Source organism: Sinocyclocheilus grahami, unplaced genomic scaffold (genome assembly GCF_001515645.1).
Source record: "Sinocyclocheilus grahami isolate Dianchi unplaced genomic scaffold, SAMN03320097.WGS_v1.1 scaffold2521.1, whole genome shotgun sequence".
Taxonomy (NCBI): domain Eukaryota; kingdom Metazoa; phylum Chordata; class Actinopteri; order Cypriniformes; family Cyprinidae; genus Sinocyclocheilus; species Sinocyclocheilus grahami.
Window position 1 is genome coordinate 1 of NW_015507700.1, and position 18,051 is coordinate 18,051.

Here is an 18,051-nt window from a genome sequence, read left to right on the forward strand (position 1 = left end):
TCCATGTTTTTCTGTACATGTGGCCATTTTATATAAACACATGTACTTGGCCAAAGATCCTATATGTGTATGTCATTAGTATCCTCATTGGTTAAGAGGGTGAAACTCCCCTCAACATATGCCTATATAATATCTTTGTATCTATGAATAAATTGAAGTATTGAGAATACATTTGAATGTGTGTTTTCTTGCTTCCCGGCCGTATTTACACTTTAAGGAACTGAGAATTCTTCAAGGCGGCAAAGAGATATCGAGGGACCAATTGTTATTTTTATTAACACCGCTGTAAACAAAGCAGAGCTGCGCTTATGAACAGCAGTGATCAATTTTCAACCCGCTCACGGTTAATCGGTACATCCCTACTTCTCATGCATTTGTCTTACGTGGACGACCAGCCTTTTAGGGGGACTTGAATTAGTGTCATTGTAAAGCTGCAATATTCTAGAAATCACAGATGTGGAATGACCAGCTTCTCTTGCAGTGACCATCCCTTTGGCCTTCATTTGGACAACCTCCTGTTGCAGGGTTCTTTATCTTTAAAACTGTTAAGTCTGTACACCAGCCTTCATTGATATAAAAGCATAATCCACCGCCTCTCGTTTTCCCCGACATCTTGGTGATGTGATCCGCTCTGAACAGCTGGAAGCCCGTTAGATGAAGCGTTGTCCGGGATGGCTCCAGTCAACCAAGTTTCTGTGAGGCAAAGTGCAGCAGAGTTTAAAAAGTTAATGTTTGTGCGGCTGAGGAGTAGTGGTTCGTTTGTTTTATTTGCTATGGAATGGAGATTTGACAGACGAATGCTCAGCAGCGGAGTCCTAAATCCGCGCTGTCGGAATTTCACGAGCGCACCAGTGCGCTTCCCTCGTTTGCAGCACTTGTATAGGAACGCAGCTCCTCCGACTAGAATGTCCAGTAAAACGTCTGAATGTTCAAAAGTCAGCAAAAATTTATTTGGTGTGCTATATCTGATGTCTAGGAGTTCGTCCCTAGTAAATCTGATCGGAAAAAAGTTACTTAAAACAGGACAAAGAAACAAAAATAGTAAAAGTACCAAGGAGCTACAAACCGAAGCAGCCATGCATGGCACCATCTTGTTTCAAGTTTCATCTTCCACAAATAGCACTGATGCCACGTTAAGGCCCCTACACTGGACTCCACCCCTCGACTGTACCTTGAGATACTGTCCATGAATACCTCAAACTGTATCGGAGACAAGGGACAGCTTTGGAAGGGTGCAATACTCACTGGGAAAAAGCTTGACTTACTACAGAGAATGTAGACACATCTCTCCCACTGGATGTATAGGGACCGGATGGCGCACAAAAGCGGCCCCATTACCCCATACTCCCATAGTGGCCCCCACAAGACCCCCTGAGGAACATGGTCGTAAGTCTTCTCCAAGTCCACAAAACACATGTATACCGGACAGGCAATGGCCTTCAGTATCTCAGAGCGAATCTCGTCCATTACCAGCACCTCGACACTTCAAAGCTTTTTATCTTCTGACAAGGAAACCAGAGTCCTCCAACCCTGCCTCTTCTTGTGAGGGCACGTCCTCAGGGTTCAGAAGATCCTCAAAATGTTCCCTGCACCTCCTGACTATATAACCAGTCTAGACTTACAGGAGTCAGGAGTCTTCCCCAACACAATCCATCTCAGAGTCCGACCAAAAGTTCTTCCATGGCTTCTGCTGCAACTGCAGTCCTTCTGGATTGCTGAAATCTGTCAACAAAATTGAGGACCCACGGGTTTCTCCTTATTCAAAATCCTCCCCAAATTAATTTATATATATATATATTTATTTTATTTTATTTTTCTTTATTTATATATAAATATATATTTTTATATTTAAAAGTGAATTTACAGTTAAAGGCGTAATTGTACATGCCATCAAATCATTCTTAAACACAATATTCACAACATTGGAACTCAAAACCATTAAATGTAATTCCACATGTCACAATGTCTCCTGTGCTTTGCTGTCTGAAGGTCATCTGACAGGTCAACATATTGTCATGGCAACAAGCTGATTTGCTCAAAGACATTCTAGAATAGAAGTACTGACAAATGGAATGAATGTCAAAGAAAGAGCGTCGTGTTATTAAGAAGCACGAGGCACGAGCTAGACACATTGATGCTTCAACAGCTGATTGATGTTTTTAGTAAACTGAGGGGACACTGCAGATATCTGGTTGCTCTAGCTGTACATCATTGTGACAGGACTGATTTCAAAATATAATTAAAAGCAACATTACTGAATTAGACTGTGTAACTCTGAAACATACAACATGACGACTGGCCATAATTGTGCCACATCTCACTGTTTTTCAGTATCCTGTGCATATTAAAAGCTTTTGAAAATGCATCTTGAGACCCTAACCTCTATTTAAACAAGGCTTCATAACTGTTCAGGCTTCCCACCAACTAGTGGATTTATTAAATGCAGCTTTGCACATCTACAACAAAGACTGTCGGATATGGTGTTCAATAATGTAACTCCTTTCATTTACTGTTACCAACCTAGAGCCTTTCACTGACAAGACAAAATTAGAGTTTCTACTATATAAAAACATATGCAAGCAAATAACAGTCGTAAAGGCTGGTTTCCGTTCTCAGTATTTACATTCATGCATAATTTATATAACACTTTATACATAAAATATATTTTGACTGCCTGCTGAGAATATATTCAGCACTCTTCACAGTGCAAAAGAAAATCTCTTTTTCTTAGGGCACTTTTTTCAGAAAGGCAGGTTCCACAGACACAAGAACAACAAATCCAAATCCACTGCTCTAACAGATCCAATTCACGCTGTCTGTCACACCAGCAAGGTCAACAACATCAGTAATTATCTTAATTATGACCTTCCTGGATTAAGGGTCATAAAACATCCTCCCACCCTTATAAGTGCATCAAACTCGTCTGCTGCTTAACCCTAACCTAACATGTAATCACAACACAGCCGAGTGCTTTCAGTCTGTTCAGATGGCCGCTCTGCCTTCAGTTACTATCATTTACAAGGTACATTAGTAGCTCATTTAGTGTTCTAGCCTTGAGGAGATAACCGACTGGAAATATCCAAAGTGTCATGCGCTGAAAACATCTGACCTGTGTCATGACATTACACACCCCTAGTTTCAGAAAATACATTTCAGAAATTCCCAGTCCAAGTTGCATAAATCATTGTGTAAAATGTGTTTAAAAATACATGACATGTGTTGAATGAACGACTATATGAAATCTATTTGTCAGACATCTGTCATTAGCTGGGTTTGTGTGATTTTACCGAACTAGCATGCAAATGTCACTGATGCAGATCAACACAGCAGCCCTGTCCCTTCTAATTGCATCCGGAGGGGCTCTGGATCGCTTTGCATTATTCCGACCTCATTGACTTCATGATTAGCTGGAAATATTTCCTTTGGGTTTCACACGCTCCTTGTGCCCACCGCAGCAGTGTTGGTCTTTTTAAAAGACCTCATGGCATCTTCTCCACAATTTGTACCATTCTTCTCCATCTTCTTCGGTTTCCTGCACATGACAATAAAAACAGGGAAACATTCTCAGGATTTGCCACCCCTGACCTGAGACAATACAGTCATGCTATAAAAACATAGTCACTTTGTCAACGTTTTTCGAGCTGAACATTCTGTCCCTCTCACAAATTACTTCTACGCCCCTGGTTGTAATCTGAGTTATCTTCAACTGTTAGAGTAAGATAGTGTTATTCAGCATGGCCTATTTATATCCTCCTGCTTTCATTGCGTCTCTGGTCATTGTATTTGTCCAGTGAGCCTGCGCTCCCTACAGCATGTGTAATGCAGGACTGGACTGAATACAGTGGTGGGGTCTTTGTTGTGAACACGACTGTACAGCTGCTCTGTTGGTGCTGCGCTCCCTGAAGGTGCATTAGAAGCCATCAGCAGAGAGTCCCGCATGGAGACACATCAAAAGCAGTGTGAACATATTACATGACCATCAAGAAAAACGTTACATAAACGCTAATGCTGTTTCATTGGATAAAATATCCTTTCCTTGAGCTATTGCTAATTAAACCATCATCTGTGGGATAGAACAGCAGGGATTCACTTTAAATGAGAAAACTGCAGTAAATGCCATGAAATACTAAAGTTAATCTTAAACTATTTAAACAGCGCTGGCTCCTTCTTTGATATACTGCAGCTCAAAGGGATAGTTCACCCAAAAATGAAAATTGGCTGTTAATTTATTCACTCAGACCATCTAAGATGTAGATGGCTTTTTTTCCTCAGTAGAACAGTTCTTTTAGACAATTTGTTTCAATTAACTGTTTCAAATAATGATTCACCAGTTTGTTTACGTAATCACACAATGATGTACACATTATATTATTAAAGCACCCAATAATGATGTGAAATGTTGATGTTTTGTGGATGTCTGAAGCATATAAAGTGAATAAACTAGTCTTCATCAGATCACCTTTTTACATTAACTAGCTCAATACTTGAGCAAGCTCATATCGCATTATAGTCCTCCACGTCCGCTGCGATCTCAAAACTCTTGCCATTTGATAATACCTAGAATATCAAAATCAACTGCGGGCGGCAGATCCTTTATCTATTTAGCGACCAAGCTCTGGAATAACCTACCTAACATTGTTCAGGAGGCAGACACACTCTGTCAGGTTAAATCTAGATTAAAGACCCATCTCTTTAACCTGGCTTACACATAACACACTAACACATTTCTAATATTCAAATCCGTTAAAGGATTTTTAGGCTGCATTAATTAGGACAACCGGAACCGGGAACACTTCCAATAACACCCAATGTACTTGCTACAGCGTTAGAAGAATGACATTTACACTAATATTAGTCTGTTTCTTTCTTATTCCGAGGTCACCGTAGCCACCAGATCCAGTCTGTATCTGTCACATGTTTGTTTCTGTTTAGTTCCTGTTTGCCTCTATTTGGTTCAGTTCCTGTTCTCATTTAGTTAATCATCGGTTATTCTGTTCACCTGTTTTGATTGATTAATGTTTCTGTTCTCCCTAATTACGCTCCATGTGTTTATATACCCTGTGTTTTCCTCAGTTCCCTTGTCTTGTGTTAAAGTTGTATCGTGGTTGTGGTCTCCATCAGTTTCAAAGTGTTTTGTTCTTGTTTGGATAATCAAAGACACTATCATGGATTCCTTCCTCTCCGTGTGCTTCCTCCACACCACGATCCGTGACAGAACGCAAGACCATAAAGCTGAAAGTAAGCCGCGTCTTTTCCCCCGTGTTTGTTTTCCGCCTTTTTTGAATAGTATTTGTTTTCCCGTTTTTCCCCCGCGGCATGGAAACTGCCGCTTCGAAGACAAGCCCGCCGGCCGCAGCTCTCTCAAGCCCGCCGACCGCCATTGACCCAAGCCTGCCGGTCACCGCTATGGCAAGCCTGCGAGCCACGCCTTTCACCCCGAGCCTAGAGGGGAATCTGAGGAGGAGAAGGCGGTTTGTTCTGGTCCCTAGGCGCACTCCAGTGTCGGCTGCAACCCCAGAGATTGCTCCAGTGTCGGCTCCAGCCCCAGAGCTCGCTCCAGTGTCGACTCCAGCCCCTGAGTTCGCTCCAGTGCCCGCTCCTCGAAAGCGCCTTGCTGTGCCTGCTCCTCCAGAGCACCCTCCAGTGCCAGCTCCTCATAAGCGCTTCCCAGTCCCTGAAACCAGCCCAGAGTGGGCTCCAGTTCCCGAGTATAGCCCACGGAGGGCTCCTGTCCCCGACTTTAGCCCACGGAGGGCTCCTGTTCCCCAGTTTTGCCCAGTGAGGGCTCCTGTCCCTGTGTTTAGCCCAAGGAGGGCTCTAGTCCCTGAATCCCGTCCAGAGCGCCCTCAAGTGCCCACTTCTCTAGAGCGCACTCAGGTGCCCGCTCCTCCAGAGCGCCCCCCAAGATTCCTAGTTTTCCCCAAGATTTTTTTTTTGGGGGGGCCATATACCCGTGGCCGAGCTGGCTAAGGCCACGGAGGATCCGCCATGGCCTCCTGAGCTACCAGCTCCGCCATGGCAACCTGAACTCTCTGCTCCGCCATGGCTCGCCGAGCTGCCTGCTCCGCCATGGGACCCGGATCCGGTACCACCTTGGAGGCATCCGGTCCAAGCCTGTCCTGTGGGACCTCCAAGGTGCCCACCCTCCCACCCCTCGATGTTATGTGGCGCGAGGTCGCGCTTTTCGGAGGGGGGCAATATCTGTCACATGTTTGTTTCTGTTTAGTTTCTGATTGCCCCTATTTGGTTAATCATCGTTTATTCTGTTCACCTGTTTTGATTGATTACTCCTCACCTGTTTCTGTTCTCCCTAATTACGTTCCATGTGTTTATATACCCTGTGCTTTCCTCAGTTCCCTTGTCTTGCGTTAAAGTTGTATTGTGGTTGTGGTCTCCCTCAGTTTCAAAGTGTTTTGTTCATGTTTGGATAATTAAAGACTCTATCGTGGATTCCTTCCTCTCCGTGTGCTTCCTCCGCACCACGACCGGTGACAGTATCCAGATCAGATGGTTACTGCAGTCACCCGGATCCAGTACGTATCCAGCCCAGATGGTGGATCAGCACCTAGAGAGGACCTCTACAGCCCTGAATCTCAAGTCAAGTCACCTTTATTTATATAGCGCTTTTAACAATACAGATTGTGTCAAAGCAACTGAACAGCATTAATTAGGAAAATAGTGTGTCAATCTCAGCGGAGACCAGGACAACTAGATGAGCCCCAGAGACAGATCCCCAGTGAAGACCTTGTCTCCTAGACGGCCACCGGGACAAGACCACAGGAACCAGATGAGTCCTCTGCTCAATGTAACTTTGCTGCAGCCTGGAATTGAACTGCTGGTTTCGTCAGGCCAGAGGAGAACTGGCCCCCTGACTGAGCCTGTTTCTCCCAAAGGTTTATTCTCCATTTCTGTCACCGATGGAGTTTTGGTTCCTTGCCGCTTTCGCCTCTGGCTTTTTTAGTTGGGGACGCTTAATTTCTGGCAACACAGTTGACTTGACTGCTATTTGATACTATTTGAACTGAACTGAGCTGGACGATGACATCACTGAATCAACTAACTTGAACTGATAAATTGACCGTTTTCTATTGTCCTCTTGCATTATTGACTAACTATTTTCTTGTTTAATACTATAAAGCTGCTTTGACACAATCAGTATTGTATAAAGCTCTATAAACAGTGGTTATAGAAAAGAATCAGTCCCCTTTTAAAATAATCACATTTTGTTGCTTTGCAGCCTGAAATGAAGACAGACAGTTTTTGTTTTATCCAGCTGTATTTACTCAGTGCAACTTATAACATCCAAGTGAAAGATAAAACATCACGTCAGAAAAAAATTTAAAATCAGAATCACTGAGTTGGTTAGAGGATCCCCCCCCCCCCCCTTGCTTTAATTAAAGCCTTTAGTTTGTTGAGATGTGTCTCTACTAACTTTGCACATCTAGACTTTGCAATATTTGCCCGCTCTTCTTTGCAGAACTGCTCAAGTTCAGTTCAGTTTGATGGTGAGTGTTTGTGGACTGCAGTCTTCTAGTCATTGCACAGATTTTCAGTGGGGTTTCAGTCTGGGCTGACGAGGCCATGCAGGACATTCAGCTTTTTCTCCTTCAACCAATATGTGTCAGATTTTCCTCAAGAATTTGACAGTATTTTGCCCCGTCCATTTTTCCTTCTATCCTGACGAGTGCTCCAGTCCTGCTGCAGAGAAACATCCCATAACAGGACCTCACCAGCTCCATGCTTTACTGCAGGAATGCTGTTATTTGGATGTGAGCTGTATTGGCCACTCTTTGTCATAAACTCCTGCAGCTGCTTCAGAGTTGCTGTAGCTCTTGATCGCCTCTCTGATCAGTTTCCTCCGGTTTTACTTCCAGTTTGGTGTGACGTCCTGATCCAGGGAGGCTCTGTGTTTTACCAAATACCTTCCACTTCTTAATAATATACTTCACTGTGCTTCTAGACCAGGGGTGCCCAACCTTGCTCCTGGCGATCGACTGTCCTGCAAAGTTCAGCTCCAACCCTAATCAAACACACCTGAAGCAACTAATTAGGGTCTTCAGGATCACTTGAAAATTAAAGGCAGGTGTCTTTGATTAGAGTTGGAGCTAAACTTTGCAGGACAGTCGATCGCCAGGAGCAGGGTTGGGCACCCCTGTTCTAGACATTGATGAAACATTTGAAATGTTTTCGTCTCCATCTCCTGACTTGTGTCTGTCCAAAACTTTATCCCGGAGATCTTTTGACAGTGCCTTGCCACTCATAGTTGATTGTTTGCTTCAGTTGCTCTACCGAGGACTGAAATGCTCCAGGAAAGCTCTTTTCATGCTGAGCTGATCAAAATGAGCACAACTGATCACCGTTGAAAGTCAAACTGCTTTGTGTGCCATTGAGAAGGTGATGAGCTACACCTAATTGAGTTTACAAGCCATTTTTAGGAGGGGCTGATCCTTTTTCCAACTCAGTGATTCTGTTTTTTATTTTTTTCCTGACATGTTGGAGTTTTATCTTTCACTTGGATGTTATAAGTTGCATTGAGTAAAACAAAAACTGTGTCCATCTTCATTTCAGGCTGCAAAGCAGCAAAGTGTGATTATTTTACAGGGATTCTTTTCTATACCCACTGTAAATAAAGGTGAGTTGACTTGACTTTACATAAACCATGGGAAATCATAAAAACATTAATTTCTCCCCTTCATTCAAGCTCTTGGTTCACACATGCTCACATCAGCGGCTCATCAATCTTCAGTCTGAGTCGAACCGTTTCCTCAGTTCAGTGACTGTTGGAGGAACTAGAGCTGAATCAGTTCATTCATCACAGGATCAGATACACCGCTATTTCAGCTCATTTCCAGTCGCAGTGACTGTCATGCGTCTGAAAGTGAGTTTTGATTGAGCAACTTGTAGATCTGTGGTAATAATGCTGTACATAATGTTCAGTTTCTTGCACAGACCGATTATTTCACTTCATAAGACCTCAATATATCATCAGGAGCCACAGGGATTAATTCTGTGTTGCATGGTGTGCTTTATTGACTCGTAAGAGTGAGGGTAGCCATTGACTTTTTATGAATCATCAAGGACCACAGTTTCACAGCTAAAAATCATCTTTAATGTTCTATTGAAGAAAATAAGTCACCTACACCTTTTGATGACCTGGGAATGATTAAATGAACTATCCCTTTAATTGAGAGATAAATGAAATATTTGTGCTTTTCAAATTTATCACACCACATTTAAGGTATACACTTTCCCTTAAACATTGATGTCAATTATAACTTAAAATCTTTAGAATAGAAGCCCATGAACAAAGTTTGTTTCAACTGCCTATAATTAGGAAGCACACAGCACATGCTCTTGTCCCAGTGAGCTGGAGCAGATGGCTGGTGAGATGATTTCACTGCTGGGATTATTGATCAGCTGAAGCTGTTTGATTCTTCACTCAGGTTTAGCTTGCGTGAGCAGCACTGATGCAAACACAGAGCACCTACAATCCACTGAACGCAGCCTATCGCCTGCCAGTGACGGAAGAAAGATCAACACCTGCATGTACAGCTTGTGAATGACTCAGGAAAAGGCATTTCCTAGCAAAATCAAAACACGTCATCATATGAAGTCATGTGCAAGATTATTCTTGACCTTTCCTTCAAAAAAAGAATTTGGAGTTTGGTATTTTTTAGGGATAATAATAAAAATACAATGAAAAAATAATATAATAATTTGTACTGCTTGATGATCAGATCTGCGTGGCTTCACATTGGTTTTAACATTGCTCCTGAATCAGGAATCAGTCCTCCAATCAGCTTTGGACAGCCCACGGTTTTGGTAGCACCCAGCTTCCTCAATAATAGATGTCAGCAGTTGACATGTGGCAGGTGGCGACACAACACTTCACAGAGTTAATACATTTTTTATATCAAAGCTGTTGGAGTGCAGTGCCACCCGTGTTTGAAGTCTGCTGGAGGACACTGAGAGGACGCTCGTGCTGTAATGATGCTTGAACTCAAGTCAGATTCTACTTAAAACTGCGGTAGATGCACATTTTTTTGTTTATTTTTATTTGCAACAATATTTATGTTCATGTAAGATCAAAGGGTTTAAGTCCTTTTTAATCGAGTCTCAAATATCTATTGGGTCATTCTGTGTCAACTCAACCACACTAAGTTCCCAGCTAAACATTTTGATTTCATTTTTTTTTTTGGTGAAAGAAATACATAAATGAAGAGTGTGAGAGAGACCTAAATGTTTCAAAGTTTGATGTACTATCAGTGATAGCAATAAATACGCATATTAGCAGTGGATACTACTCAGGGCCGGCCCAAGCCTTTATGGGGCCCTAAGCAGAATTTTATTTGATTGATTATTGTCAATGCTTGATTATTCGCACACTATAAGTCTATCACACCCATTATCAGTTTTATTTGTTGTAGCTGTGTTGCTTACATCATACCAATGTCTGCCTGGCATGTTTTACGATTTTTAATTGTAACAGTAGCAAACCCACAAGAGTGGTCAGGTGTTGAACATTCAAAGTCTTACAGTACTAAGTGGCATACTTAATGTGGTGTACTGAAAAGTAGCTAAATAAACCAGCAGACGATGCATTTACAGAACAGAATGTTATTTTAACAACATATATTATTAAACACACATATAAAACATCATCTCTTAATCTATAACTAGCTAACTGAGGCAAAATGTTATTGGAATATAATAGCAAAGACCTCAAAGGTAGGCTAATGTAAATCATGTTAAGCTGTTATCAGCACCAAGTTTATGAATCTGAAGCTTATTTTTATTACAAAAATATATACAAGTTATTTTTACACAGAAGATAAAAACTTGAATGTAAAACTAGCTAAGTAAAATATGAGAATATATTAAGATGCAAAAAATACATTTTTAGTTTGTTAAAAACACATTGATTTCTATGGAAAGCCGCAATAATAATCCTTTCTAGGGATGCACAGATACCACTTTTTCCAGTACTCGCCTGATACGATACTTTTATTTTTGGTACTTGCCGATACCGAGTACCGATACCGATATTTTTATTGCATTTGTACATTTTTTTAATATTGGGTACAGAAACCAAAAGGGTATGTATAATGTTAGTTGGTTAACTTCATTTATCAAATAGATACAGTCAAACCAACATTTATTCAGACACCTTCAACATTTCTCACATTATCACAGTTTATTTGCTATAGTTTAGAAAATGGTAATAAAATATGACAAGAACTCAGAGTTAAACTGTGTCAGAACAAATTCATCTTGATAATGTTAGATAACTTTGATAGAAAGGTATGTAATAGATTACAATCAACCAAAATGATTCAGACAGCTGTTAGTTAAAAAAATTTCAAAAATTATACCTGGTCTCTGAATCATTTTTGGTTTGACTGTATATCCTTCGGTTATTTTCACACTTAATTATGCCCATTAAAATGTAATTTACAAGTTTTTGTTACTTTCACTGTAAATTTTTTTGCTCTATGGTACTTCATCTTTAATTTAACAGCATTAGAGCGGCTCCATTGCAGCGGCTCAGTACTGTAATCACGCGCTTTGCTGTAATAATGCAGGGAACCACTCGTTATACATCTCCTAACTGTGATATTTTCAGAAATAGAAGTCGCGTTTTTTCATCTGAAACGTGCTGCGGTTTATGTTCCAAAGCCACTCATATAATGCAGAAACACTCAAGCAAGCAAAACACGTGCAACGCTTGCAGGTATTTGTACTGATGCAGAATAGTACAGCTAGCACATTTCACACAGGCTGTTAGATTCACTTTCGCCAGAAAGTCGTGTATGCCTAAGATTGAAAATAAATGATGTTTATAGTGAATGCCCCTATAAATGGTCTTATTTTTACGATTTAGTTTTAATCCAAATGATGCGTGTGCTCAGTGAGTGAACAGCAAAGATCACACAACAGAAGTGCGCTCTCTCTGTCTCTACCGTTAAGTAACTTGTGCATTGTTTTACTTGTTTTTGACATATCCGACCGAACTACAAGCTTTCCAGTGATGTCTGTGAGAAAGGTATATTCACTCGACAAGCTCGCGCATCTGCGCCGCCGCGCGCTCAATCCTCTCAGAGTGCTTTGTTTATCAGCATACATATACTTCGTAGTAGACATCCTATATCCGACCGAACTACAAGCTTTCCAGTGATGTCTGTGAGAAAGGTATATTCACTCGACAAGCTCGCGCATCTGCGCCGCCGCGCGCTCAATCCTCTCAGAGTGCTTTGTTTATCAGCATACATATACTTCGTAGTAGACATCCTTAACTCCTTTCTGCTGTCTGTTGTCGGTGTTTCTTTGTTTGAATATGGCGCTTATCACATGCTGTGTGGTATCGGCGTTTGGTATCGGGGCACTTTAACGAGTACGAGTACGAGTACGAGTACAGGAGACCAGTATCGGGCCCGATACCGTTAATCCTTTCAATTAAAATTGGACATGTTTTATTCCTATAAAATAGGCTACACATTGTGTGGGTAACTATAAAGTTTACTCTGTTTTTCTCGCAGTTCACTGGCCACTTACTTTCATGTATTTTGGGAGAAATGGGTGAATTTACGTGATGTTAATCTGACAGATCCACACGACAGTGTCCAGTGCTCATTATAGACCATGGACATTAAGGTTGTTTAAATGACTAAACAAATTAATTTACACATATTTGACAATCAGAATAGGTTGTATCATATAGTTCATGATATAGATAACAAGATTGTGGATATTTTGAATAAAAAGGAAAAGCTAAATAAAAGCTATACATCTGTCATACAGTGCTATTGTGCCTGCATGACGCGTCGCTATGGAAATAATAATGACACGTATATATAGATCATTTCATTATTTAATATTGCGTTTCTGTATCATTACCATTGCCCACTGACATAACATATCACAAAAAAATTACAATTAAAAAAATTAAAAATTAAAAAGCCATCTCATGTGCTGTTGGGGGCCCTAAGCAGCTTAGTTCACTTATGCCTTGGGCTGGCTCTGATACTGCTTCATCTAAGACTACGCATTACATTTCATAACAAGAGGAAATTTGAATACTTAAAAAATCCAGGCGAGGCAAATCTTGCCTTACTCAAACATGTAATTACACTACTGCATATTTGAATCATTAGGTTCAGGAACAGTTAAAATGAACAAAACTGCTTCTTCCAAATATCCCTGAAAATATAGACTCTTATGAGCACACTAATGAGACCAAGTTAATATGCCTGAACTTGACCGTTTCAGTGTATTTTTTGGTACTCAGACAGGTGTGTTCAATGCAATTTGAAGAAATATTTCAAGTTACAACAATAACTGTTCTTCAGATATTCCTTTTTCAATACAATAAGCAAAATAACCCACATTTGTTTTTTGACCACTGAATATTCACTCATAGAGCCGCACTGAGATCCCAGTGTCTGTGGGATTGAACCACAGAGGGCCTTAAAATGAAGAAACCAAAAGACAAGTTTGTTAGGAACCAGAATCTAAAAGGATATTAAGATATCTTTAATATTTATTGGGTTTTTGATTGGCAGAAAATGCAAACAAGACCTGCTAAAGTCAACTAACTTCACTAACAAATCTACCAGTCTGTATAATAATAAAATTATGATGCTGTCATCTTTCTAAAGTCATTTTATCAATATCTCACAAATCTTTCAGATTGGTCGGCTCACAAACTCCCTCCAATTTGCATAACTTGTATTTAGTCAACAATCTTCCCTGATTGTTCCTTACTGTTAAGATGAAATTCCTTAGCTAGTGACCCAAAATAAAAGTCATACGACATTCATATTCACAAGTGACGTGTGACCAAATCTCACACATAATATAGTGCCACATGTGATCAGCACTACAGCAGCCTTTCATTTATGTCACAGCATGGCAAAACCACACTTGTACTAACAGCACTGAAGCCACAACCTTCATCTACCCCTGCAGAACTGCACTAACTCTGTGACAGCGTTACATACCTCCTTATGGCCTTGTAGCAGATAATGACTGTTAGCAGAAGAAAGACAGCCAAAGCACTTCCTATCATCCCAAGCACGATGATCTCCGTCCACCAGGGCCTCGGCAGAGGAGCAGAAGCCTCCGGAGCTGAAAGAGTGATCACACATCCACACATCGTCATTAAACACCTTAATAAACATCAGCATTGTTACTGTAAATTCATAAGTTTGCACCTATTGTCACATATATAAATAGTGATGGGACAATTGATACCGCAGCTCCGATGCTCCGACGCAGTTTTCAAAGCACTATTGTATTACACACTGTGCCGATGCTTGTATCGAAATGACAACACCACGTCATGCAGTATTGGAAGGTCGGGACAGCTGGTTTGAAAAAACTGGCGCTTCACGATCCCACCTGATGCATAAAAGGGTTATTCAGTCACTTTGAGGGCTGTCAGTAGGACATTTAATCATGTTTATAACTGGGGTCTCAGAGATACCGAACACAACATAAGGGTATACAGTATAAGGGTAGTTATTAATTATGATCACATGTTTGTGTATTTTATATTATTGATCGATATGTGAATCCATTGACCAAGCTATAGGCTACATGACATGAGTTGTGGTCTCATTGGCACAAATTAATTTAGATGAGATTATATCAAATTAGATATTGTATTGATCCCAGATTGATTCCACTCTTGAATGTAACAGATTTCCGAAGCTTTGTTTGGTCACATGCTTTTTTAAACCATCCTCTGCTCCACATGATTTGTCAGTAATGGTGGAGAAAACAAGTCCGACCACCAGATGTCGCTAATGCACACTGTGTTAAAAGCTTCGAGTAATGAACCGTTTTTCGGCACAATTTCATGAAAGCCTTAAACGCTTCAGAAAGCCTCGGTTTCCCATCACTATATATAAATAAAGGGGATTCTGTCACATGTAGATTCCTGTGTTTAGTCCCAAGCTTTGTGCCTTGTTAGTTGTCATGGTAACTAATCAGTCTCACCTGGTGTTTGTTAGCCCTCTGTTCTCCTGTGTATATATCTAACCCTTGTGTTTCACTTGCTACTTTGTCAGTTGTTGAATGTAAGGGTTATTCTGTTTGCCCGTGTTTTTGTTCCCTTCTCCTTGTGCTTTTGGTTTCTTTTAATAAATCACCTCCATATAGATCTAGGTCTCTGCCTGCATTTCATTACAGAACAGCTGACTGGTATACAGTGGATCTAGCAGGTGTGCAGCTCATTCTCCTGAGCCAGGGCGAGCAAACCCACCGGCGTCCAGTGTGGTGGACACAGAAAGTTCGCCCACTGTTCGAACTGTGATTCAGCTTTGTTTCCATTAAGGTGGAAGTACAGCGTTCAGCATATTATATGGAGAAACGGGAAGCATAGAAACTGTGGAAAAATGTAAATGGGCCTTGTGCATTTAGTCACTGACCAGAACTAGCAGAGCACTGTAAGTGTTCACCAGGAATAAGATACATAATGTGAGACAAAGGTATGGATATAATACATACATGTTGAGTACTGTATGTAGTATGAATACCTTCGCAACATTTTATCTCAATGACTTATCTCCATCTGACCTCTGGAGAAGAGTCCACTCAGAGTGATGTGTAGTGATGGCTTACCCGCAGCGGTCAGTGCTCGCGGTGGAGGAGGAAGAGGAGGAGGTGGAGGAGGGACAGGAGGGTACATACTGCAGGAGCACAGCAGCTGGCAGCCCTCTGCTCCTCTGTGTATGCTGTGCTGAGAGCAAGACCTCTGGATCTCTGCCTGGAAAAGAGAGAAGCCACTGATGCTGATTATCCAAAGCGACACACACAGCCTATTACAGGCTCAGTGTCTGTTTGACTCACCAGCCCAGAGCCTTTACCAGCCAACACAACACTAGATCATGCACACACAAATATGTCACGCAGGCTCAAAACAAGCTACAGTGTTCAGTTTCATTGTAATGCTGACTGTCCCGCAAAGGGTTGATCATAAGCTGATCTATATTGCTGTATCAGTAACCTGAGAGTTTGCAAACAGCCAGACAGTCCAGTTTTTAAATACCATGTCTGTGTACCAGCGCAGCCTTGAGCCATTAAAAAATTATCACTATTTTATACTTCATCCAATAGTATATAATAAATAAATAAATAATTTAGCTTAAGCTTAAGCTAAAATGAAGTGATGTACATGTTAGACACTGTATTATCAATATTGAGTGTTTTTCCTCCAAATTAGTTCCAAACACACAGCAGAACATTTGTGTCTCTGATCAAAACAAGCTATGTTTCCATCCAAAGGTGCAAGTTTTACTGCACACACTTCTATAACTCATTTGAATCTCATGCGATTACTGTAACAGCTCCTATAAATCTCCAGGTTGTGGTAATTTACCGCCCTCCTGGGCAAACTCTAGCCACCTTCCTAGAGGAGCTGGATGGGCTGCTTTCCTCATTCCCGGAGGATGGCAGTCCACTTTTAGTCTTTGGCGACTTCAACATTCATCTGTACAAGCCTTATGCTACAGACTTCCATTCACTCCTTGCTTCATTTGATCTCAAACGACTTACCACTACAAGCACGCACAAATCAGGCAACCAACTTGACTTAATTTACACACACAATTGTATTGCAGACAACATTTTGGTAAAACCCCTACATATCTCTGACCATTTCTTCATTACATTTAAACTACATTTTACTACATGTGTGCCACCAACCCCTATACCGGTTACTTTTAGACGAAACATACGCTCCCTTGCACCCTCCCATCTTTCCTCTGAAATCTCCTCCTCTCTTCCCTCACCCACCCATTTCTCATCTCTGGATGTGAATGCAGCAACTGACACTTTATGCTCAACTTTAACCTCTTGTCTAGACGATATTTGTCCTCTCTCCTCCAGGCCAATACGGGCTGCCCCTTCTAACCCCTGGTTATCCGATGTTCTGCGTGAGCATCGATCCAAACTCAGGGCAGCAGAGAGAAAATGGCGCAAATTAAAAGATCCGTCAGACCAGAGTACTGTATGTATCAGTCTTTGCTTGCATCTTTCTCTGCTCAAGTCCATACTGTCAAATCTTCATACTTCCACAACAAGATCAACAGTGCTCCAGACACACGTAATCTCTTCAAAACTTTCAATTCTCTCCTCTGTCCCCCTCCAGCACCTCCCACCACTTCTATAACAGCTGATGATTTTGACACATTCTTCACAGACAAAACTAGAACAATCAGTAGTCACATCATCACAGGGCATCACAGGGATTCCACTTTGCTGGTTTGAATCCTATCTCACTGGTAGGTCGTTCAGGGTGACCTGGGGAGGGGTGGTCTCCAAAGCACATCAATTTCGGATATCTCGGCGTGGATGAAAGAACATCACCTACAGCTCAACCTGGCAAAGACTGAGCTTCTTGTCTTCCCTGCCACTCCAACTCTACAGCAGAGCTGGATCCCGGCTCCTCAGGGATCAGTTCTTAGACCGCTCCTCTTCTCCATATACACGACATCACTGGGTCCCATCATACAGGCATATGGCTTCTCCTACCATTGCTATGCTGATGACACACAGCTCTATCTTTCATTTCAACCAGATGATCCAACGGTAGCTGCACGGATCTCAGGCTGCCTGGTGGACATCTCAGCATGGATGAAAGAATATCACTTACAGCTCAACCTGGCAAAGACTGAGCTTCTTGTCTTCCCTGCCACTCCAGCTCTACAGCATGATTTCTCCATTCAGCTAGGTTCTTCTACAATCACTCACTACTACGAATCTACATCCCCTTCAGAAGTCTGAGATCCGCTAGTGAGCACCGCCTCTGGTACCATCACAGAGAGGCTCAAAATTACTTTCCAGAACATTCCTGTTCACCATTCCTGGCTGCTGGAATGATCTTCCCACCCCTATCCGGAACGCTGAATCCCTGACAATTTTCAAATGACAGCTGAAAACTCATCTCTTTCAATGCTACTGGACTTCATCTTAAAGGGGTCATATGATGCGATTTCAAGTTTTCCTTTCTCTTTGGAGTGTTACAAGCTCTTGGTGTATAAAGAAGATCTG

At 41.5% G+C, this 18,051-nt stretch overlaps 1 protein-coding gene across 1 annotated transcript in view; it reads right to left on the reverse strand.

The window, feature by feature from the left end:
* Window positions 1-3,136: 3,136 nt before the first annotated feature.
* The window catches only part of LOC107575234 (proline-rich membrane anchor 1-like), an 18,837-nt gene continuing 3,922 nt past the window's right edge, over window positions 3,137-18,051 (reverse strand). The window contains exons 2-4 of the mRNA XM_016261642.1: window positions 15,622-15,766; window positions 13,998-14,124; window positions 3,137-3,532 (exon numbers count right to left, since the gene is read on the reverse strand). Of these exons, the coding sequence (XP_016117128.1) occupies window positions 3,430-3,532; window positions 13,998-14,124; window positions 15,622-15,766 (375 nt within the window). The 3' untranslated portion in view covers window positions 3,137-3,429. The remainder of the gene's footprint in view (window positions 3,533-13,997; window positions 14,125-15,621; window positions 15,767-18,051) is intronic.